The sequence below is a fragment of the Xiphophorus maculatus genome, chromosome 13 (assembly GCF_002775205.1).
Source record: "Xiphophorus maculatus strain JP 163 A chromosome 13, X_maculatus-5.0-male, whole genome shotgun sequence".
NCBI lineage: Eukaryota > Metazoa > Chordata > Actinopteri > Cyprinodontiformes > Poeciliidae > Xiphophorus > Xiphophorus maculatus.
Window position 1 is genome coordinate 8,723,180 of NC_036455.1, and position 22,219 is coordinate 8,745,398.

Here is a 22,219-nt window from a genome sequence, read left to right on the forward strand (position 1 = left end):
ATCGTTTTACACGTCATCAAAAAAGACAGAAAATAACGAGGCATAATGGCGATGGTGGTCGGAGTTTGTTTTGTAACTTTTGTGGGTCGCAGGTCCGAATCCCGGTTCCGTCTGCCTCGGCCGTTTAAACGGGAATCTGTGGATCGACTTTTAAAACCAACGATCACAGACGCTCAACATCTGATATGACGGAAGTTTTGCTATAAGAATTTGCAAAATGTGAGTTTGGGCCAAAGCTCGATGGAGCCTGCAGCCATGATGACAGACAGGGAGGCTAATGAGCCCGGAAAATCTCGAAATGTTTACATTTTTTTTCCTAGAATATTTTTAAGATTACTCTCAAATTTTGTTGCTTGTTTTCTGGCAAATTTTTGACTTTCCAAACTCAGAAAAGGTTTTTTCTAGAAAGTTCCTGAGCTCAATCTCAAAATGTCCAGTTATTATTATTACTATTATTATTATGCAAAATTTAGATTTTTCAAACTCAGAAATTTCAACGTTTTTTTTCTAGAAAGATTCTAAAATACATTTTTAAAAAATAAAATTTTTTCCAGCAGATTTTCAACTTTTCAGATTCAGAAATTTCCAATTTTTTCTTAAAAATTTCAGAGATTAATATGAACATTTCTGAGGTTTTTTTTTTCAGAGATATACTCTTTTTTTCTATCTACAATGGCCCTGATAAGCCGTCAAACAATGAATATCTGCTTTGTGTTCGTCTATAAAATAAGATCTCAACGAAATACAACTTTTGCAAAGCACTGTAAAACTTTTAATTAAATCAATTTGTGCCATAACCTGACATAAAATATCGGCAGAAATTATAATTCATATTTTTATATTTTAAAAATGAAATATATTATTATTTTATTTATTTATTTATTTCTCGCTCTTTTGCTGCTTAAGTTTTCGATCAAATAAACATTTTCAGGCGTGTTTCTTCTGTTGTTCCCCTCTGGTGCCGCTGGGTGTCGCTGTCGCGCTCCTTTTTAATTCGCTGAAAAGAAACCCGCCGTGCGCAGAGCGCGCGTGCTCGAAGCCAAAGAGCATCAGCTTCAAAGCGGTCCGCGCACGCGCAGGAGGAAAAGATGCAGCCTGTGTTCAGACAACAGCCGCGGCTCTGAGGAGGAGACACAGCCGGCGTGGACCCGAGTGGACGCGGCGGCACCGACACCAGGACCTCACCGGGGACCGGAGCGACCAGAGTCCGGGCTGCAGCTCCCTCCGGGCCGGACCGAACCTCCTCCTTCTTCCCCAGCGCTCCGACCGAGCGGTTCCCCCCGGGAGTGAAGAGGAGGGAGGATGAAGAAAAGCAACCAAAGCAGACGGGTCAGTCAGACACGTTTTATTCTTTATTTTATTTTATTTTTTTTTAGCTTTGGAGTCAGTTTTAAACATTCATCCGGGATTAAGCTGTTTAAATGTTTAATTTGGCAGAAAGCAGAGTATAAATGTGAAAATAAATCCCTCAGATTTCTGATCAGGTTCGTTATTTATCAATATTCATCACGCTGCTCCATTGAAATTTCTAATCACTGCCACGTTTCCGTCAATAACTTTAACTTAATCTACATCTCATTGATGAATTAATGAATAAACATATTTTGTAACATTTTTATTATTCATCTATTGTGTAAATAAATTAAGTTTAATTATATTTTATTCAACCTTTTTTGTTTTTATGTTTTCACCCAGGTTTTGTTAAACATTTAAATCTTGAGTGCGTATTTCATGACATTTCACCATCATTTAGGTTTTGGGATCCTCAGATTAACGCTTCACACACATTCTGAGGAGGAAATTTATTTTTTCTTTTTACTAAACTAATTTAAAGATGGAGTCAAAAATTGGGGGATAAATGTTCAAAATGTTCTTCTTCTTCTTCTTTCCCTCCAGATAAATAACTGGAATCCTGAAACCTGTTATTGTCAGATCAGAGGATAAAACATCCCAAACCACTTTGAGCTCAACTTTCATGTCTGTTTTTGTTGTTTCTTTGAATTTTCCCCTTTGAAAGTTTTTCCCCGTCAGGTCCTGTTGCTTCTCTCCTCCTGGTTGGTTTTATTTCGTCTCTTTCTCTCTGCAGCTCTTCGCTCAGCTTTCTTTTTCCTCTTACTTCTGTCGGAGTCGGGCTGTTATGCAATTAAAGTAGGTCAGACTGACGGAGAGCAGTGAGATCATGACAAACACGATCATCGTGAAGATTTGCACTCCTCCATCAGTCACACGTTATTCCTCCTCTTCTACTCTCAGACTCTCAGATCAAAGCTTTACCTTTTAACTTTGTTTTTTTCTCTAATTTTTTATCTGCTTTCATCTGGTTTTTCCAGCCATTCCTCATTTTTAAACCTAAAAATAAGATTAATTGATCTTCTTATGAGTTAATGTTAATCCTTTTTTCGTTTGTTTGTGAAATTAAAATATTGTTTTTCCTTTTATGCTCCTTCTTTTTCTCGTTTATGCAATAATCACATTAATAACACTAATTAGTTATTTCTAGGGCTGCAACTCAGTTATTTTGGTTATCAAATAATCTATCGATTAGTATGATGATTCGTCAATTAACTGGATACAAAATTGCCACATTCTGCTGATTTTAAATTTAAACCTTTCTATACAATATTAGAAATACATTAAAAGATACAAATAAACAAATAATTAAATTTTGTTGCCTAAAATACAATAACACAGCATTCCTTGGTTGAACACCTGATCATTTGTGAAATAAAAATACTTCAACCCTTTCTGCTTAACGTATCAATACAATTTAGGATTGATCTGTTGATTATATTTTGGATTAACTGACTAATAATTGGATTAATAGATTTAATTTTACAGAATTTGAACCGGGTGAAGCTAACTTTGTTAGAGCCGAACAGAACTAACAGAACCTCTCTCAGCAGAAACACGCACTTTATTCCTGACTCTTAATTTGATAATCGATTAATCTGATCAGCCTTCCTTCTTTCTATAATTATTTAATTTGTTGGTGACATGTTGGCTGTGAACTCGTGGTTTCTCTTGTTTTGTTGCTGTTTTCTTTTTATCTTCTTCTTCTTCTGTTTCAGGGCTTCCAGGACTCCGGTCCGCTCGCCGTCCAGCAGCCGGAGAAGGCGGGTTGGATCAGGAAGTTCTGCGGTCGAGGGATTTTCAGGGAGCTGTGGCGGAGCCGGTACCTGGTGCTGAAAGGAGACCACCTCTACATCTCAGACAAGGAGGTGAGGAACAAGCGAAACGGAAACAATGGGACGGCACTGGGAGGACTGGGAGTCGTTTTGCCTGATGTGTTCTGGGCCTGGAGCTTCAGCAGCTGTTTGGTGTCAGCGACATCACTGTGGGTTAGTGTCAGAGAGAGACGGAGACGGTTTGTGTCCTGGAGCGGCAGCGGAGATTAGCAGCAGCGACTGACTCAGGAATCAGATGTTGGAGAGTGAAAAAGAAACTCTGTCTCCCAGAGTTTGTGTTCCTCTAACGGCGACCGATCCCTGAACAGGTTGGGATGGTCAGTGGTCCAAACACGTTCGTTACAGTTTTTTCACAAAATAATTTTTAGATTAAGAGATTTCAGTCTTCTGTTTTGAGCTCCTTTCAGAATGAGCTGTTTTAGGGCGCTGTCACTTTAAATCCAAATGAGCTGCTGCTGGCCACGCCCCCCACTCAGCGTTTACATTCTTATGTGAAAATGGCTGCATTTTTCCCAGCAGCCATCGTAGAGCGCATACTGCGCTTAAACCAGATGACCACCAAATGTGCTGGAGTTCCACTTGGGTTGCTAGGTAACGGGCTGGGCTTGGCTGAGTTTGCTAGGTAACAGCATAAAGCCCGGTAAGTGCTTGTTTTTAGAAGCAGCTGAGAATAGATTAAAAACATCCATAAAACAACACTGATACACCAAAATCAAGAATAAAGACAACCAGGAAAGTAATTAAAACAGTTAAGAGATTTGAAAGGACTATAATTTTTGGACTGTGCTAAATAACTTGACTTATGGCAACAGCTACTAGTTAAACAGTCCAATAAAATATGGATATAGTTGATGAATATTTGCATCCTGGGTAAATTACACGGGTCAAACATTTGTGATGTTGATTTAAATCTTGATAAATCTAAGAATCTCCAGGTTTCCAGTAAAGTGAGGATGTGACTTTGTTTGTTTAGATGTTTCATAAAGTCAGTTGATGTAAAATGGATGTTTTATTGAGTCGAGGGAGGAACAATGTGCTGTAATCTGTGTTTACCTCCAGCTCAGACGATGGCCGGTCGGCTCTGAAACGTTTCACATGAACCGCCGTCATCAAGTTCCTGTTCTATGAAAATCCAACATCCTCTTTAGAGAAACTGCTTCACATCAGTTTGAATCTTTTTGTTGCTCTGTGGTAGACAAATTTATTAATGTTAACGGTGACATATTATGCTTCCTTTAACAGGTTAGGATAAATCTACAGACTGTACAAAACATTAATTACATTTTTTTCACAAAATCATTCCTAATTAGTGAGATTTTAGTTTGGTCAGTTCTGCCTATTTTGAGCTGTTTTAGGGCTTCTTGTCTCTTTAAATCTAAATAAGTTGCTGGTGGCCACGCCTCCAACTCAACATTTACACTTTCACATGAAAATGGCTGCAAACAGAAGCACAATTTTACAACGACACATCTTTGAAAAGCAGAAGTAAAGCCTCCTTCACAACCAACAAGAATGCAGCAAGTGGTAAATCAACAACAAATCACTTGTCTTTTCCAGCAGCCATTGTACAGCAGAAAAACCAGCTGACCAAACATGCTGGAACTCCAGCTGGGTTGCTAGGTAACGGGCTGGGCTTGGCTGGGGTTGCTAGGTAACGGTAATGGAACGTAACATTTGTAATGTTACGTTCCAGAGGTTTTTGAAATGGCTCTTTTTCCAGACACCAAAAGTCTTAAACTTGTTCCCAAAAACTGGCTGTGCCGGGCTTTTTTTAAGCTCTTGGGTTGTTTTTAGAAGCAGTCGAGACCCAAATGAAAATTCAAAAACCTGAACAATGGGAATTTAACATAACTGGTCCCCTTTAATGCTGCGTGGTTTGACTGCAGGCCGTTTGTTCGTGTCGGGAATCAGATGAGCCTTCCTGTCAGTGAGGCAGTTTGGATCCTAAGTGCTGAGTGTTCACACCGATTCTGTTTTTGCTCCAGCATTACGTAACTGTCCTTTATGCAGCTCCACACACAGGACGCTGAGTCAGACTTTCTCAAACACTTTCTTCTGAGTTTTGCATCTCAGCTGGTTTTATCTCCACAGAGTGCAGGCAGGCAGGCAGGCGGGTCTGAGACGGTGGAGGCCGTCTGTCGGCGAATAGTTTGAACAATAAAAATGGCTTCAACAGTTGGTCAATTTGTTTTTGTTGTTTTGTTTTTTCCCTGCATAAGAAGGAGCTGTTTGTACCGACCATTCATTAGTTTATACTCACTTTAAATGATTAATATCACGTGTCAAACTACAGGCCCAGGGGCCAAAAATGGCCCGCTGTAGCTTTTTATGTGGCCCTCTAGACTCCAAACGACATCAATAAGTCCTTTCAGTTCTTTACAAATATGCAAAATTCACAAAATCAGCAGATCCCCACATTTTTGTCTGATTGTACTTGAATTATTTCTCAAAATTGGTCAAAAACATTTAGTTTAAGTGACTTAGCATTACTTAATATCAAGTTATAGTCTGTGATTGATACGGCGATTAATAAAAAGTCACATTTGGCATCATTTAGTGCAAATATAATAAAAAATTCCTTAGAAATATTTCTAATTCAGCAACACAAAATCTGTGATTCTGATTGCAAAAGAAAAGGACAAAATCCTGGATGGCCTGATCAGCGTGAAAATATGTTTAATGTTATTTAATTTTAAGAAACACTTATCGAATGCTGAAACAAACAGATGTTTATTGATATTTTAGCAGATATTTTAGTGGGTTTTATAGATTATAGATCAATAGATTCTGGCTCAACCGGCCCTTTAAGAGCAACTTTAAGAGTTAAATGATTGAACACTGGAACAGGAGGACATTTTAAAAATCCAAAATAAATAAATAAAACAACAGAAACAACAAATTAAATTAATCATAAAGTCTCTGCAAACAAATTGTTCTTGAAAAAAAGTTTATCTGAGACCAAAACACAACAGTGAAGAGTTTAGTCATCCAGGTTTTGGTAGAAATAGAGAAAATAGAGAAAATTGATAAATAAGGCAAAGGGAAATTATTGAGCTTGTTTTGATTTATCATGTGACTTATTGATTTATTGGTTAATTGCGACAGGCCTGATCAACCCTCAACTAAAAGCAGAAACTGTTAAAACCTGATTTAAGGGGACAAAGAAGTGGAAAGATTACAGAGAGTAAGATAAAACCAGAAAGAAGAAAATCACAAACTGGTTACAAACACAAACTCTGCAGAAATAACTAAAGTACTGAAAACATCTTTCATAAAACCAGAATCCGTTCGCCAGCTTCCCATTCACGCTTCTTTAAAAATAGACATTTCCAGCTCCATGCGGATGCAGAGTCAGGAATGAAGTGCGTGTTTCTGCTGAGAGAGGTTCTGTTCGTTCTGTTCGGCTCTATTTTAGCTGCAGAAACTCGTGTTCCTGTTATTGTTGCTGCCGCCGAGGTCGGCCGAACGAACCGAGCGGCGTCATAATGACTCACCCTAACCCAGTTAGTGCTGCTAGCTCATGCTGCGGGGAGTTTGATCTTATTATTTACATCATAAATCATTAGATTTCTGGGTAACGACGCGCTCAAGGGTGAGAAGAAAACAAGTCTGAGGCTTAAGTGAGAATCTGTAAATCACTGCAATCTGCTGTGAAGCGATGAAAAAAGCCTGTGTGTGTTTCCTGTAATTACATATTTATTTCACTGTGAGTCTCGGGGATTCGTCCTGTTTCTGTGTCTCAGAATGACCCGGGTCCGCTAACTACTGCAGCCAGAGGCGCTGTGTGTGTGTGTGTGTGTGTGTGTGTGTGTGTGTTGGATTTCTATTTTTAAAAGTAGCAGTTTTACTCTGAAACTAAAGCAGAGAAGACATTCCTCCTTCATGCAGATATTTCTCATGAAAAATGTAGATAATTGATCGTCCGGCCACCCAAAGCTCCTTTTTTTGTCTCGTATTTTCTGAAACGTCTCCATGTCGGCGGTGCTGAGGCTCAGGCTCCATGTAAATAGTATAGATTGTAGTATTGATCATGGTATTGATGGCTGCTCAACATGTGACTTCCACAAACCCTGCAGCCATTAAACACACCATATGACAGAGGAATGTTAAATTATCCTTATTATGATCAAAATATGGAACAATTTTATACATTTAAAGGTTTCTGAGTGTTTATGAAGCGACTTTTATTCATTTGTATTACAGTCTTGTATTACTATTAGCTCATAAAACGTCTCAAGTTCAACAAACTCGTTTTAAATTAATCCATATCACATTTAAATGGAATATTGCCAATATTTCATTAACATTCATCATCCCAGACAAACTAAACATACTTCTAACATTATGATACTAAAGCACAAACATATAGAGATATATATTTATTATTTTAAGCCACTAAAAAAAGCTGCTTTAGGCTTTTTTAGATTGTTTTGTTTGGAGCAAAAAAATATCCTGAAATTAATGATTAAATAAGATTTTCTCTATTTTTGTTAAAAGGGAAACAAAGTGTTTCTCATATATGTCACAGTAGTTATGTTTCTGGGTGATTAAAAGTCCCAGACGATGCTGAAATAAACAATAATATTGTTGTGTAATATAATGATAATCATTCAATAATGTGAGATTCTCAAAGATCAATAAACTTTCAATTCTAATGAATATTTAACACTGGAACTGGAAGGCATTTTACATATTCCAAATAAATAAACTAAGCAACTGAAATAACAAATACAATTAATTATAAAGTCTATGTAAATAAAATTATCCTTTAAAAAAAGTGGCTAGTTGAGATAAAATCACCAGACTGGAGACTTTTACCATCCAGTTTTTAGTAGAAAGAGAACAAAAGAGAAAACAACAGTAAATCACACAAATAGAAATTATTAGGCTCATTTAATTTATATGCAATTAACTGATTTATTGCTTATTGTGACAGAACTGCTCTCATATATTTACTTTGTCTATTTTACTTGAATTTAACTTTTCTTCTTCATTTATTGCATTTTATGTCTTTCTGATTATATATTTTTATTTTTTCTAATTTAATTTTCAGAATTTTTTTATGCCGTCTTTTGTTTTGCAGCCTTTGGTTCTAACACCAGCTGTGGTAGAAAACCCCGTCTCTAATCGATTAAAGATGCAGCCATGTTCTCCACGACTCGTTTCAGCTGCAAGTGCAAATCAGCGACTGATGCATGAGCATCATGCAGCATGCTGCTATGTTATGAGCATCATGCTGCATCCACGCGACGACTGGAACTACGATGTTTGATTTGATTCTTTCTTATTTATTCTTGTGAGACCTGCTGGACAGAGAAAGAAGAACTGAGTTTTATAGACGTTCTGTATTTCCTCATTTCCACTGAGCGGTTCGCGGTTTTATGGTTAGGGGAGAGTTCCCATTTGGACTCAAACTGGAACCAAATGCTTAACGTGGCGTCACCAGTGTGATAAAAACGTGATGCAACTGAATCTCGTTGTTCTGTCTCCCGATCATTGGGCTGTTATGTAATCGCCCAAACGTAACAAATGTAGAAAAAATGGGTAAATGGCACCAACTAACCCATTTATGAATCAATGAAGCTTCATTGTTCAGCCATTGTTTTTTTTTTTGTGAAAATTGTAAGACATATAAAACATGTTTATTAGCCAGCAATAAATCAAACAAAAGGCCAGTTACTCATAGAGGTTGTCAAGCAGATGGGTCATGAATCTGGAACATCTCCAGAATCGTCTCCGTACGCGCAGCTTTCTTGATATTTGACTCATCATTAAGAAGTTCTTGGAGGAAGCATCCCGTTGGAGTTTGACCTTTGGCTTCATGAATGTGATATTGTGAGCAGCAACTGACCAAACACAGGAGTTCCGCTAGGGGTTGCTAGGTAACGGGCCAGGGTTGCTAGGTAACGGGCTGGGGTTGCTAATTTGTAACCTAAATCCTGGGATTCTTCTTATTTAATATTTATATTCTCTCTGTCACAGCATTATCTGGTTCATTTGAATAAATAATTATGGATTATTCTTAAAACGTGACAAAGTGTAACATATTTATTTATGTTATGAGAGGACCTATTTTTCTACACAGTTTTATAATTCTCTTAATGAATAATAACACTCATAATTTAGTTCAAATATTATCAGGACTTGCAGGACTGTAAGATATTTTTGCGACAAAATAACATTTGCTTTTATAATAATCACAACCTTTAGCCTTATTGGTTATTACTCTCTTTACGTTTACTTCACTTTTTTTCAGCAAAATGCGGGTAAACCGTTTTTATCTTCATTTCTTGTTATTCTCTTTAAATCATATACTATTTTTATGATTACACTGAAATATAAAAATAAAAAAAAATTGATAAAAATACTCTCCCTGGAAGTACTTCTACTAGCACATATGTGAATTAGCTGATGGTACGGATTGTGCAGTGACTAGCTCAGGGTATAACAGGTAAAAATAGTTAATGTTTTTTAAATATAGCATTGGAAAAATAAAAATAAACAAAGTTAAAAAAACAAAGAAATGTAAAAATAAACAGTGGTTCGGTTAGATAAAGTTCCCTTTTCCTGACTCATTTTTTGTTAAATCAACAGATTCATCGTCTGCGCATATAAATTTAATAAATAAATTTAACAAAAATAACACTGTAAAACATCCATATTTATTCTAATAAACGCTGTGTCCCACCATTGACTTAATGCAGCAAAGATTTTCTTCTTTACACCTGGAACAGATGGTATCATATTTATTTATCTGAACGAAACGAGTCAAAATCTTCAAGCTAATGAGCCAGATGTTCGACCTGAATGTGAAAAATACGAACTGGAATGAAAACAGCTGCTCTTATTTGTGTAAAATGATCAATAATTCAGTTTTAAAAAGCTGTTTTCAATATTATATATTATTATTAAACATTATAGAAGATTGGGTCATGGGTCAAATAACCACCTATATTTTAAAGAACATCATTAGATTAAACACAATAATAAAAAAAAAAAATCTCCCAAACTGTATAAAAGGTCCAACAATAGCGGAGCCACAAGGTGGAGGTTTGGATCGGTCCTTTGGTTTCAGGTTTCTTCATGAAATCGGTGAGCAGCTGGGTGGAACCAGATGGTACAATCTGTGGTACAAACACAAGCTTATTTCTGTGTCATTGACTCTGTGCTAAACGAGCAGCAGAGACAGATGTGGACGAGTTTGTTAAGCATTTCTAAATCAGGGAGAAATGCTTTAAAACACCACATATTGGCGATTTTTTACCTTTTTTTAAGGGGACGTTCACAAAATTCAAATGTTTGTACTTCCATTTGGATTTCTGCTGTTTCAAAAAAAACAACCCAAGTGTTTAAAAAATACACCCAGACATTTTTTGGTAATAAGTTAATGTTTTTTGGTGTCTGGAATGAACCGTTTTATAAATGTCCAATTTATTGAGTCACATTTAACGGATGCTGCGCCGTTACCTAGCAACCCAAACTGGGCTCCAGCATGTTTGGTGAGCTGGTTTTACCGTTCTATGTGCTGTACAATGGCTACTGGAAAAGACCAGTGTATAGTTGTTGACTTACCCTGAGTAACCACTTGCTGGATTCTTGTTGGCTGTGCATGAGGCTGCACTTATGCTCTTCAAAGATCTACGGTTTGCAGATTCAGTACATGAGCTTGATTGACAGCGCTAAGACCCTCCTCCTGGCTCTGATTGGTTGCTTTTAATAGAAGACAACCAATCAGGAAATTGATCTTTTCACTGATTATTGGTTTCATATCAAACTGTCACAACATGGCGACAGTTTGAACAAATATGGAAAAAACACATTTTGTAAAAGCTATTTACTGCAGCTTTAATATTATGACTGTATTCTTGAAACATTGTAAGTTTTATTTTTCTAAATAAAAAAAAGAACCCTACCCTCACCCTTATATTTTGTCATAGAGTTGACCTGGTTTCAAAGTCTAAATAAAAACTGAATTGAAACTGAAAAAAACGCTCATCAAACAAGATGGTGGCCTTGGAGGCGCTGATGTCACTCTGAACTATGGAAACCCAACGACTGCACGTGACAAAAATGAATGTAATCTTCTAAAACCAAAACTTTGATTAATCAATATAGTTGATTTTTCGTCCAGTCCTTAGGTTTAGCTAAATTTTTGAGTGTTTATTTTTTAGTGAAAGTCTCATCACCACTCAGTGTCTCGCTCTGAATTTTAAACTTTACATGGTTCCTTCAATCACAGATTGTGCTGCCCCAGCAGAAAGCTGCTGCCAAGCATCTGGATTATAAACAGTTGTGATGTAATCTGAGTGATTTTTTTCTGTGTTGGTGTTTGCAGGTTAAAGACGAGCGTAAAGCCCAGGAAGTGTTTGACCTGGCTGATTACGAGCGTTCAGAGGAGCTGAGGAAGGCGAAGAGTCGAAGCAAGAAGAACCACAGTCGCTTCACGTTGCTGCGCTGCAAGCAGCGAGGAAACACAGTGAGTTCTGCCTGCAGCCACCTGATAGTCTGAAAGACTCATTGGGGACAAAATCTGCAACATTTGTTACATTTTCAGCTGCTGTGGTTCACTTTCACACTGCACTGTGTTAAACAAACAATAACGTTTGAAAAACCTGTTCCCCTCCTCACCTGTGGGGGCGCTGCACCAAGAACCACTGAAGGAAATGAGACAAAAACATCTAAAGAAGACACTGGGCGTAACAACTTTCTTCACAAAGTGTAAACAAAAATGGAGTGGCGTCAGGATTTCTCTTTTGTCTCTTGGTAAAAAACTACGAGTCATTTCGTCCGTTAGCGCTGAACTCTTGCAATTGTTTTGGTTGTATTTACCCAGAATGCTCTCTGTTATAGTCCACTTCCTACTTTGAAGTGGTCTCCAAAAAACATGAAGGGGGTTTTGGCTTGGATTTAATGAGAGCCACTGATCAACCTGCTTCGGAGGCCCCGACATTAATTAGCACAGCTTAACACACTGCAGAAACAAAATATTACCAAGTATTTTTGTTCTAGAATAAAGTGCAAATATTGTAGTACACTTGAAGTAATTTAAAACTATTTCAAAAACAACTTTTAAGAAAGATATAGAAGCTTGTTTTAATTCCTAAATATTTATTTTAAAGAAGTATTCAGTTCACTGGCAGATTATTTTAGTTATAAAACATTTTTCCATATATCTAGTATCAATATTTCTATATTAAAAGAACTAGTATTTTTTCATCAAGGTTGATAGAGCCTGAAAGTAGGCTCCTATATTTTGCTTACTTGTAAGTTAGTTTTATTTTATTTCAAGACATTTGCACCAGAAACTACTGTAGACTGAAAATATTTGGTAAAAAATTGTGTTTTTATAGTGTAAATCCACTCTTCAAATTTTACTTAAACCTACACTGTAAAACAAATTCTCTAATTTACACATAAATATGGTAAAATTAGTATTTATACGGTAAAATTCTGGAAACCACAGCTGCTGGTATTTTACCGTAAATAAGAAATGCTTTTTTTTTACAGTGCAGAAAACCCATTAATAACATTTCTAATAATGAAAGTCAGAACTCAATGTGCTGCTTCGGTTATATTCATTCAGGTGGATCTCAGTAAATAGCTGAAAAATTAACTTATGGAATTTCATTAACTCCATTCTAACAATGAACGGATATTTAACCGAACACCAAATCGATTAGTTTTTGTTTTTCCGTGTGAGAAAAGTTTTTTTTCAGATGTAGCTTTGATGAGGTCATGCAGACCCAAATCCACCAGACCATAATTCAGAGCAGAGAGGAGGCTTACATGCAGATCTCATGATGTCGCCATGTCAACGCTGCACAGCTGTAATCGTCCGGTTTTAGCCGACCGGTTTCTTCTGCTCAGATTATCTATTGAAAAGGCTTATGAGGGAAATCCACAGGGTTTACTTTGACTTTAAACTCCAGCTGAAATGATTGGAAGATGGGTTTTTGTTCCTTATGTATGACCGGATATATGTTCATCTGTCACTTCCTGATGTCTCCAGTATTTACCAAGCAGCTTTGAAAGTTTTTATTTTGGTTTTTTATGTTAATTTTATTTTAGGTAACTTTAAGTTTCCTGGAATGTTTTGATTTCTTTCTTCTTTGCATGAAAAGCACCAAACATGATCAGAAATCCTGATTTCAGGACCAACAGATTCCCATTAACCTGCACATAATGGCTGCTGAATTGCAGAATAATTTACTTCCTGTTTCTGCTCTTAATTTGTTTTTATTGTTTCCTGGTCACTAGGCCTGTGTTGTTTTTCTTCCACCCTTGTCCTCCACTTTCTGTCCAGTTTCACAATGTTTTAGTTGCACAATCTGGTCAGGAACCGGAAAGACCTGTCCACAGAGAGATATGTGAGAATGTTACATCAACTATTTTATGGGCGGTTAGACTGCATTTATCCTCTCTGAACTTCCTACGGTTAGTCCTTTCCATGTGTCTCTGCTTGTCTCCGTCTGTCCTCTGCTTCCGGAGATTATGCCGTCCCAACTGTCCAACGAAGACGCCCCATTGGAGCATTTCCTCCGTCAGGATTGGTGGATCTAAACGTTTATTTTCTCCCACACGCCCTGAGAGGCTCTGACTGGCCGAGCCCTGATGGTTTTTCTTTACCCCCTGAAAAAGCTTAATCTGCAGAATCCCATTAGTCTGCGAGTTACAGCAGAATAATCCCTGAAACACTTTCACATGCCAGTCTTCCTGCTTACTCTTTCTTACAGTCGTGCAAACTCTGAGGAAGAGAAATCGTGACTGAAACGGCTTTCTCGTGTGTGGTAGATTATGTCCGCTTTCGTTAAAGATTAAGATTCTGGAAGGTTTTCTAAAAAGTCGCTAAATGTCAAAGTTTTAACTTGTTTATTATTAAAACAGCTAACCATAAGTAAACATGGATGTGTGTAGTTTTAACTCAGCATTTGATATTTTTATTATCTAAATATTTGCAGCATTTTTGATGAACTGCAGGAAAAAACCTTCTGGAAAACTGGATGTAGCAGTATTAACACCACTTAAAATTTTCTAATTTTTAAATTTTCAGGTATTTTCCTAAATGATAGACCAATATGAAGGAATACATTTAGATAGACTGGGAGGAAACGCATACTTAGTTTTTATTTTGTTGTTTTTAATGAAGTCTGCGTTCACAATCATCCCCATTTACTTAAATAAAACTCAACCAAGGGGAAAGCTGTAGGGAAATTTAAAGCAGAGTTTTGGTTGTAAAACTATTTCCCAAGCTTTAAAGATCTCACAGAAAACATGATTGTATTTTTATATCCCAGCTGACAACACAGAGAAAAGTCACTAGATTTATCACTTGTTTGAAAGTTTAAAGTGGATTTAAACTTTCTGAAAGGAACTCAAAATCTCATTATCTAAGAATGATTTTGTGGAAAAAATGTAATGAAAATGTTTTGTCTGCTAACATAACACATAGTTTTCATGATGTCCCACTTGTGTAAACTTTGTAACTGACTGGTGTCGCGGCAGGTTGTTGCTATGGAGTTGCTATGACAACAATAAATAAGCCACAAACTTAGAACCAGATCTCGCCTCATTCCTGTGTAACTTATTAAAAATATAACTACTTGAGTAGTCTACCCAACTGTGTGTAAATACTGAGATAAATGTCAGTGATATTTACTGTAGTACATACAGTTGAGCTAACAAAATTAGCTTAGCTAATGTAGCTTTAATCTACTAGCTAAGACGGACATGTAGCCTACGTGTTTGTTACTACATGTATTTACTCTGCCAGTCACCAGAACCTTGATATTCACATGAAGAGTTCGTACGTTCTTTATAAATCCGTTTAAATATTGATTGTGAGTTCATAGATTTCAGGTTGTGAATCTCCTCCATGTCGTACAAACTCTTCCTGTTCACTAAGCAGTTATTAACTATATCATAGTTTGAGATCGGAGGCAGCTTGTCCACATCGTCTGAAATATTTTCCTTCTTCTCATACGGGTTGATCCTGACAGCAGCCATTTTGTTCATGTACCTTTCTCTTGTACATTGGTGAAGAGTGTTTTCTGTTTGTTGGTCTCAAAGCTGTTGGTCCACTATGCATTGTTCTCGCCTACTAAGATGGTGTGGAATGCTTCCAGTTCAGACTGGTGGGAACTATGTGCAGGTCACCTTTAAAATATTGGTCAGAAAAGATTAAATGTCGTCTTTTTCAGGTTCCTAACCTGGTGTTTCTGGCTGTGAGTCCGGAGGAGAAGGAGTCCTGGATCAACACGCTGAACGTGGCTGTAATCAAGGCTAAGAACAGAGTTCTCGATGAGGTCTGACCTGGTTTCTTTGCAGGTTTATAAGGGCTTGAGGTGGAAATGTTGATGTCTTTCCAATGGGCTTTCAGGTGACCATTGAGGAGGACAGTGCTCTGGATCATCTGACCAGAGATCGGGCGAAGATCCCTCACAGCCGCCGGCTGCCGACCAGAGGACACCTCATGGCCGTGGTACAAACATCCCCCATTCCTCCTTCCTGTTATTCTGGATTACCACTTTTCATGAGATCGTCTCTGAAACCTCAGGCCTCCACCTCCTCCCACGGCATGCTGACCCTTGACCTGGTTGCCGAGGAGGACGGTTTCTGCCTCGAATATGACGACGACGAATCCTGGGAGGACAGCTTCCGGGTTGACCTGCAGAAAGATGACTCTGGAGGCGGGGTCGGGGGTCGTCAGCGGGCGGGAACCGACGTCTCGAAGCTGCGGGTGACGACTAAAGAGCCCAAAGTGAAGACAGGGAGCCTACCGAGAGGCAGCGAGCGCTCCTGGGGCAAACAGCCTCACCTGGACGCCTCGAAAGTCCAAAAGAACCAGCAAGTCCAGGTGAGACACTCACTATGTTTCCATCCAACTGTCATGAGGTTTTTGAGCAAACTCTGAAAATGTGGTAAAAAGAAAATGTGAGTTTGATTTGGTTCCATCTACTTGTTTTTAGAAGGCCTGGATGATAAATAAATAGCAATATATATCGCAATAAATATGTGATCAATATCAATAAATAACACATCAGATAGAATTCTCAATATTCTATATGTAGAATATTCACTGAGCTCTGATCCAGAACTGCACAGCATTCTGGGAGATGTAGGCACAGAGAAGACATTAGCCACTTAATCTCTCATGACCAGCCAAGCAATGTTGGTGCACTGCAAAAACACAAAATCTTACAAAGTAATTTTTGTTAAGTTTCTAGAGCAAATATCTTAATACACCTGAAATAAGACAAAACTAACGTACAAGTAACTTGTCAGCAAGATACATGAGGTTGTTTTAAGTAAATAATTCCTTAATATTGATGAAAAAGTTCTAGTCTTATTGGCATAACAAGACATTTTCCAGGTTATAAGTGAAATAATCTTCTAATGGAACTGGAACTTTTTCCTGGTAAGATTTTGTGTTTTTGCAGTGTGGAATCAACTCTCTCACTCTTTGGTTACCTAGCAACTCACTCATTCTTTGGTTACCTAGCAACGACCTGCTGAGTAACTGACACAGTAGCAGTTTCAGGTTTCTTCTCCACTGTGTTTCATAACTAGTTAAAAATAAAAAACAACGCTGTGGAGTGAAATCTGTGGATGAATCACCAGCTTGGCAGGATTTCAGATATTTAAAACAAAAAACATAGACAATTATCAATATTCATGCATGTTGTTTGGAGCAAATCAACCAGGCTAGCAGGTTGATTTGCTACGCATGGATGTAAAAAACAGAAAATAGACGTTTCAAACCAGCATGAACCATCTCACCTGGAAAAACAAGATTTTTTTTTTTAATTGGTATGTTTCCATTGAGCTAATTTATTGTTTTTATTCCTATTTGTGCGATTTTATGGTCAGTGGATCATTATCTGTGAACCCGTTAGGCCACAAACTGCTCATCTGACCTTTGCCCCTTCAGGTCCTTCAGGCCCAGTCTCGAACGCCGCAGCCAGGGAAGAGGTTCAGCATGCAGGGGCGGAGTCGCTGCGCCTCCATGGATGAAGTCCTGTCCTCCAGGTGAAACATCCACAGACCACAGATTAACCTCTTAATCTGGCTGGAAATTACTAGATTATCATCTTGAAGTGGTTCTTTTGACTGGGGAGAGGCTCTGGAACAAATATTCTGGTAATTTCATTTGATCCACTTTTACAGTAACCTAGAGAAATGGCAGGTTTTAAAATCAATCCTTCATCTGCACCGTAATCTGGAGGACAAGCTGAACCTCTGAAAAATTCTAAGATTAAAGGTGAAATTCTGACTTTAATCTCAGAATTCTGACTTCAATTTTTGAAGTCTGGCTTTAATCTCAGTCGTCCTAATCCTCTTCTGTTCCAAATATGTCAGATTTAATAAATTACAGTCACGCTGATTTTTTTTCTTTTACATCTAAATATATTAATTGTTATGCTATCAGGAAGGATATTAGAGACTATCAATTAAATTTTACGGGCACTTTAACAAATCCTGTGTTTTTGGACAATCAGACAATTTAACTTGTGCAGGAACTGTGAAATATGAGCACTGAATCTGAAAATGTGTCCACTAGTAAAAAATCATGGCTTGTCAAAGCATCAAAAACTGTGAGCACAAATTTGATTCTTGTGCTTTTAACTCTGGACTTGTGTTGGTTGTAAATAAGAGAGAGATGCATTTCTGCCTCTTTCCTATTTGAATCCCAACTGAGGCGCCTCTGTTTGGATTTTGCATATTCTCATTTTGCATGTACAGTGAACCCTCGCTGTAACGCGGTTCACCTTTCACGCCCTCGCAGGTTTTTTTGTGCAGTTTTTTTTCACAGTGCATTGTGTTCTGAGTCCTGATTGGCTAAACAGTCTCCGCGCTTCTTCTCTACCTGTGTGCCAATAACATTACGGTATTTAAATATACAGCTTGGCAAATTTTGGCAAATATTTTTGCCCAGAAGAAAAAAGAGCGACAACAACAACTATCGATAACTACGTTCTTCTCTCGAAAAAACTCACCTGCACCACAGGCTTCAGGAGAAAAAGCCAGTAGAGAGCGGAGTCAGGCCGCAGCGTCACAGTCAGAGGAACAGTGAAATACAATGTGTCCTACTGTACTTTGTATTGATGATCAAAATGATTATTTTACTGTAGTTATTTGTAAGAAAGCGTTATATTTGTTAAGAAACGCTTAGGCCTGAAAACAGGTTTTGTTCTTTGGTTTCAATGTAGAGTATTTAATTATTCTGTATAATAATTGTAAAAAAATAAAGGTAACTACTTCACGGATTTCGCCTATCAGGCTTCTTTTCAGAAAACAACCCCAGTGAGAAACAGGGTTCACTGTATTGGGATTTTCACCAGTTATTCTGGTTTACTGTCAGAACCATGTTAGTGAGTCAGTGACTCTGACCTGCTTGTTCATGGTTGGTCTGTTGACTTAACCTGGATGTTCCTGTAGTTAGAGCTACTGGATGCATTGATGGGATTTATCTTATTGGCTTGTGTACTTACTCTTAATTTTATTGTTATTTATCAGATTGCCACAGAAAGTTTTTCACCTTTCCTAAGTTAGAACAGAATCACCATTTTTAATGAAGTTACAGCAGAAAGTCTTTACTGAGGTTTGTTTTTATTGCAAAAGCACAAAATCTTCCCGAGTATTTTTAGTGTAATTTCTAGTGTAAATACCTTGAAAAAAGATCAAATTTACTTAAAATAAACTTTTCAGTAACATATTGGAGCTTGTTTTATGTAAATAATTCCTTAATATTGATGAAAATGTACTAGTTGTAATGAACAGACAGATTATTTTACTTAAAACATGGGAAAAATGTTTTGTTATAAGTGAACTGCCTGTGGAACTAGAACGTTGTTGCTAGGTTACCGGCTGGGCTTGGCTGGGGTTGCTAGGTAACGGTACAGTGCCAGTTGATTGCGCTGTTTTAGCGGTATGAAGGAATTATAGCCTTAAAACGAGCTCCTATATCTTGATGAAAAGGTTTTTTGTAAATTAGTTTTGTCTTATTTCCAGTCTATTCCAGATATTTTCACTAGAAACTACACCAAAAATACTTGGTAAAATTTTGTTTTTGAAGTGTACATTTCAATCTAATGACCAGAAAAGTAGACTTATCATAAATTGAATGTGAACTGATGGGATTCTGGTGCTCTGAACGCACAGAGGCTGATAATAAAATGAACTTGAAAATGATTTAATACTCAATCTGTTTTTCCAGACCAGCAATGATTCGGTCAGAGTTTCGTTCGGCTCTTCGTCGCTGTCCGACCGAAGAGGAGGCGGGCAGCGGCTCTTCCGCCCAGCCTGTCGGCCAGCTGCAGAGCCTCATCGCCCAGAGGATGCAGAGAGCCCAGGAGCTGCTGGAGGAAATGAGGCTGCAGGTCGGACTTCCTCAGGAACCTCTGTCCCTCCAACTGTAAGCTGTGAAAATGATGGTAAATGTCGCCGTTTATAGGAGCTGCAGAAGGCCAAAGCGGAGAGAGAACGAGGCGGCAGCTCAACGTACCTGAAGGGGATCAACTCCCCTCGGCTTCACCACCTCAAGGGCTCAGACTCTCCACACTCCAGGTTGATCTCATCACATTCTGTTACAACTAAAGATTATTTTATTTTGACGATTAATCGATTAATCATTTATTCTGATGATTAATCGACTAATCATTTATTCTGATGATTAATCAAATAAACAAATTGGTATATTCTACAAATTTTTCATTTAAACACTTGTGCCTTTTCTATACAATATTAGAAATACATTACATTATGCAAATAAACAATTCAGTTACTTTTTAAATTAGGAAAATAAATGTTTTATTGCCTAAAATTCAATCTTTAGTGAATTTTAACCAGGTGAATATAACAAAATGCCACTTCGGGAGTTTTGGGCAAAACATATTTATAGACAAAGGTGTTTTTATTTTACTGGCAAATATTTTGTACAGTTTGGTTAAATGACTGCTCTGAGTTTGTTGGTGTTTCTTCCAGCAAATGTCCTTTTTTGAGTCTGCATACTCTAGTTTACAATCAATTGATTACTAAGTTAGTTGACAATTATTTCAATAATCAATTTATCATGATTAATCCAATTAACGCAAACTGTTTATATATTTTGTCCAGCTTGGTTAAATTATTACTCTGAATAGGTTGTTTTTTTTCCAACATCTAACTTTTTTGAGTCTGCATAGTGTAGTTAATGATTAATTGATGATTAAATTAGTTGACGATTATTTTAAAAAAATCGATGAATCTGATTAATCATTTCAGTCCTAGCTGACAGTTTCCTCTCGCCATCAGTAGATCGTCGGGGTCTCCGAGGAGCAGGAGCAGCGACTCGCCTCGCCTCCGGGGCAAAGACTCGCCTCGCCTCAGAGGAAGAGAGTCTCCTCGATCCAAAGCCAAGAAGAACCGCTCCAAAGCTGCCGACTCGCCTCGCTCCAGAGGGTCTCACTCTCCTGCAGCTAAAGTTGCCGAATCCCCTCGCCTGAAGGAGCCGAGTGGCTCTCCTCGATCAAAGAGCTCCGACGCTCCAAAACTGAAGGGGTCATTGGGTTCCAGCTCCAACAGAAAGGATCATTCTCCTCCACAGAAGACTCCCGAGACACCGCCATGTTTGAATAGATCCAACTCCTGTCAGGCGGAGGGATCCGGTTCGTTGCAAGGCAGCGAAACTGACTCCCCTCATCTGGGCATCATTAAGGAGAACCAGCAGAACCAAAACTCCCCAGGTCTGCACAGATCCTTCGACTCCACCCTGCCCAAAACCCCCGACAAACTCCACCTTTCCCCTCCGGCTTCGGATCAGCCCGGAGAGGATCAGGAGGTGGAGAGGCGGCGCGCCGAGGCCGAGCGGCTGCTGGAGGAGGCAGTGTCGTCCTGGAAAGAGGCGCAGGAGGTCCTGCAGGAGGTGAAGGAGCTGCAAAGCCAGACGCTGAGGCGGCAGCGCAGGAGGACCTACGAGAAGATGACGATGGCGGCGGCGGCGGCTTTACAGCCCGCGGCGACCGCAGCAACCGCAGCCGGAGAGGAGGATGACACTCCGACCTCCCCGACGTCACCGGAGGACGAGGAGGAGTCCGAGACGCCATGACGAGCACAAACATCCAGCAGCGCTGCTCTGCATGCTTACACTGCAAAAAAACTAAATCTCACCAAATTGTTTGGTCTATTTTTTGCAAAAACCTTAGTGCTCTTGAAATAAGACAAAACTAACTTAAATGTAACAATTCTGCTAGAAATAGAGGCTTGTTTTAAGTAAATAATTCCTTATAGTTGACCTACTATGCTTCTTTGAACAGAATAGGATAGATCTATGGGTTATACAAAAAGTTCATTACATGTTTTGCATAACATAATTATCAGATAATTAGATTTCAGACTGGTAAGTTTAGCCTATTTAGAGTTCCTTTCAGTTGTTTCAGGGAATTTTGTCACTTTAAATCCCAATAAGCTGCTGCTGGCCACGCCCCCAAATCAGTGTTTACATTCTCACTTTAAAATGGCTGCAAACAGATACGCAACCATACAACTTTGAAAAGCAGAAGTAGAGCCTCCTGCACAACCAACAAGAACGCAGCAAGTGGTTTCTGGATGGTAAGTCAAGAACAAAACACTTGTCTATTCCAGCAGCCATTGTACAGCACATAGAGCAATAAAAACAGCAGACTAAACATCCTGGACCTCAGATTGAGTTGCTAAGCAACGGGCAGTGATCACTGATTTGTGAGGTTACATTTGGATGTTTTTTGAAATTACTAATTTTCCAGTCACCAGAAATCACTATTTTTTAAGCACTTTGGCTGTTTTTAGAAACAGTAAATATCCAAATTTAAGTAAAAAAAATATGTCCCCCTTAAAATTAACAAAAAAAGTACAAATTCCACAGATTATTTAACTTATAACAAGACATTTTCCTACATTATCAGTAAAAATAATCTGTCAGTTGAACTAGAACTTTTCTATCAATATTATGGAATTATTTACATAAAAAAGCTACTATTTCTTGCTGAAAAGTTACTTGTAATTTAGTTTTGTCTTATTTC

At 38.2% G+C, this 22,219-nt stretch overlaps 1 protein-coding gene across 1 annotated transcript; it reads left to right on the forward strand.

The window, feature by feature from the left end:
- Window positions 1–1,057: 1,057 nt before the first annotated feature.
- LOC102237625 (pleckstrin homology domain-containing family O member 1) lies at window positions 1,058–21,747 on the forward strand. The gene is made up of 10 exons (XM_014471202.2): window positions 1,058–1,329; window positions 3,069–3,218; window positions 11,521–11,661; window positions 15,383–15,487; window positions 15,562–15,663; window positions 15,739–16,038; window positions 17,113–17,210; window positions 19,399–19,561; window positions 19,636–19,748; window positions 20,475–21,747. Exons 1-10 carry the CDS (start codon window positions 1,303–1,305, stop codon window positions 21,265–21,267), a joined length of 1,992 nt encoding a protein of 663 aa, XP_014326688.1. The 5' UTR covers window positions 1,058–1,302; the 3' UTR covers window positions 21,268–21,747.
- The last annotated feature ends 472 nt before the right edge of the window (window positions 21,748–22,219 follow it).

Bases quoted from the DNA above. Each gene is read 5' to 3' on its own strand.
- LOC102237625 (XM_014471202.2), top strand. From the start codon at position 1,303: ATGAAGAAAAGCAACCAAAGCAGACGG. The intron at 15,488-15,561 runs GTCTGACCTGGT...ATGGGCTTTCAG, and splicing joins AGAACAGAGTTCTCGATGAG to GTGACCATTGAGGAGGACAG. The intron at 19,562-19,635 runs GTCGGACTTCCT...CGCCGTTTATAG, and splicing joins TGGAGGAAATGAGGCTGCAG to GAGCTGCAGAAGGCCAAAGC.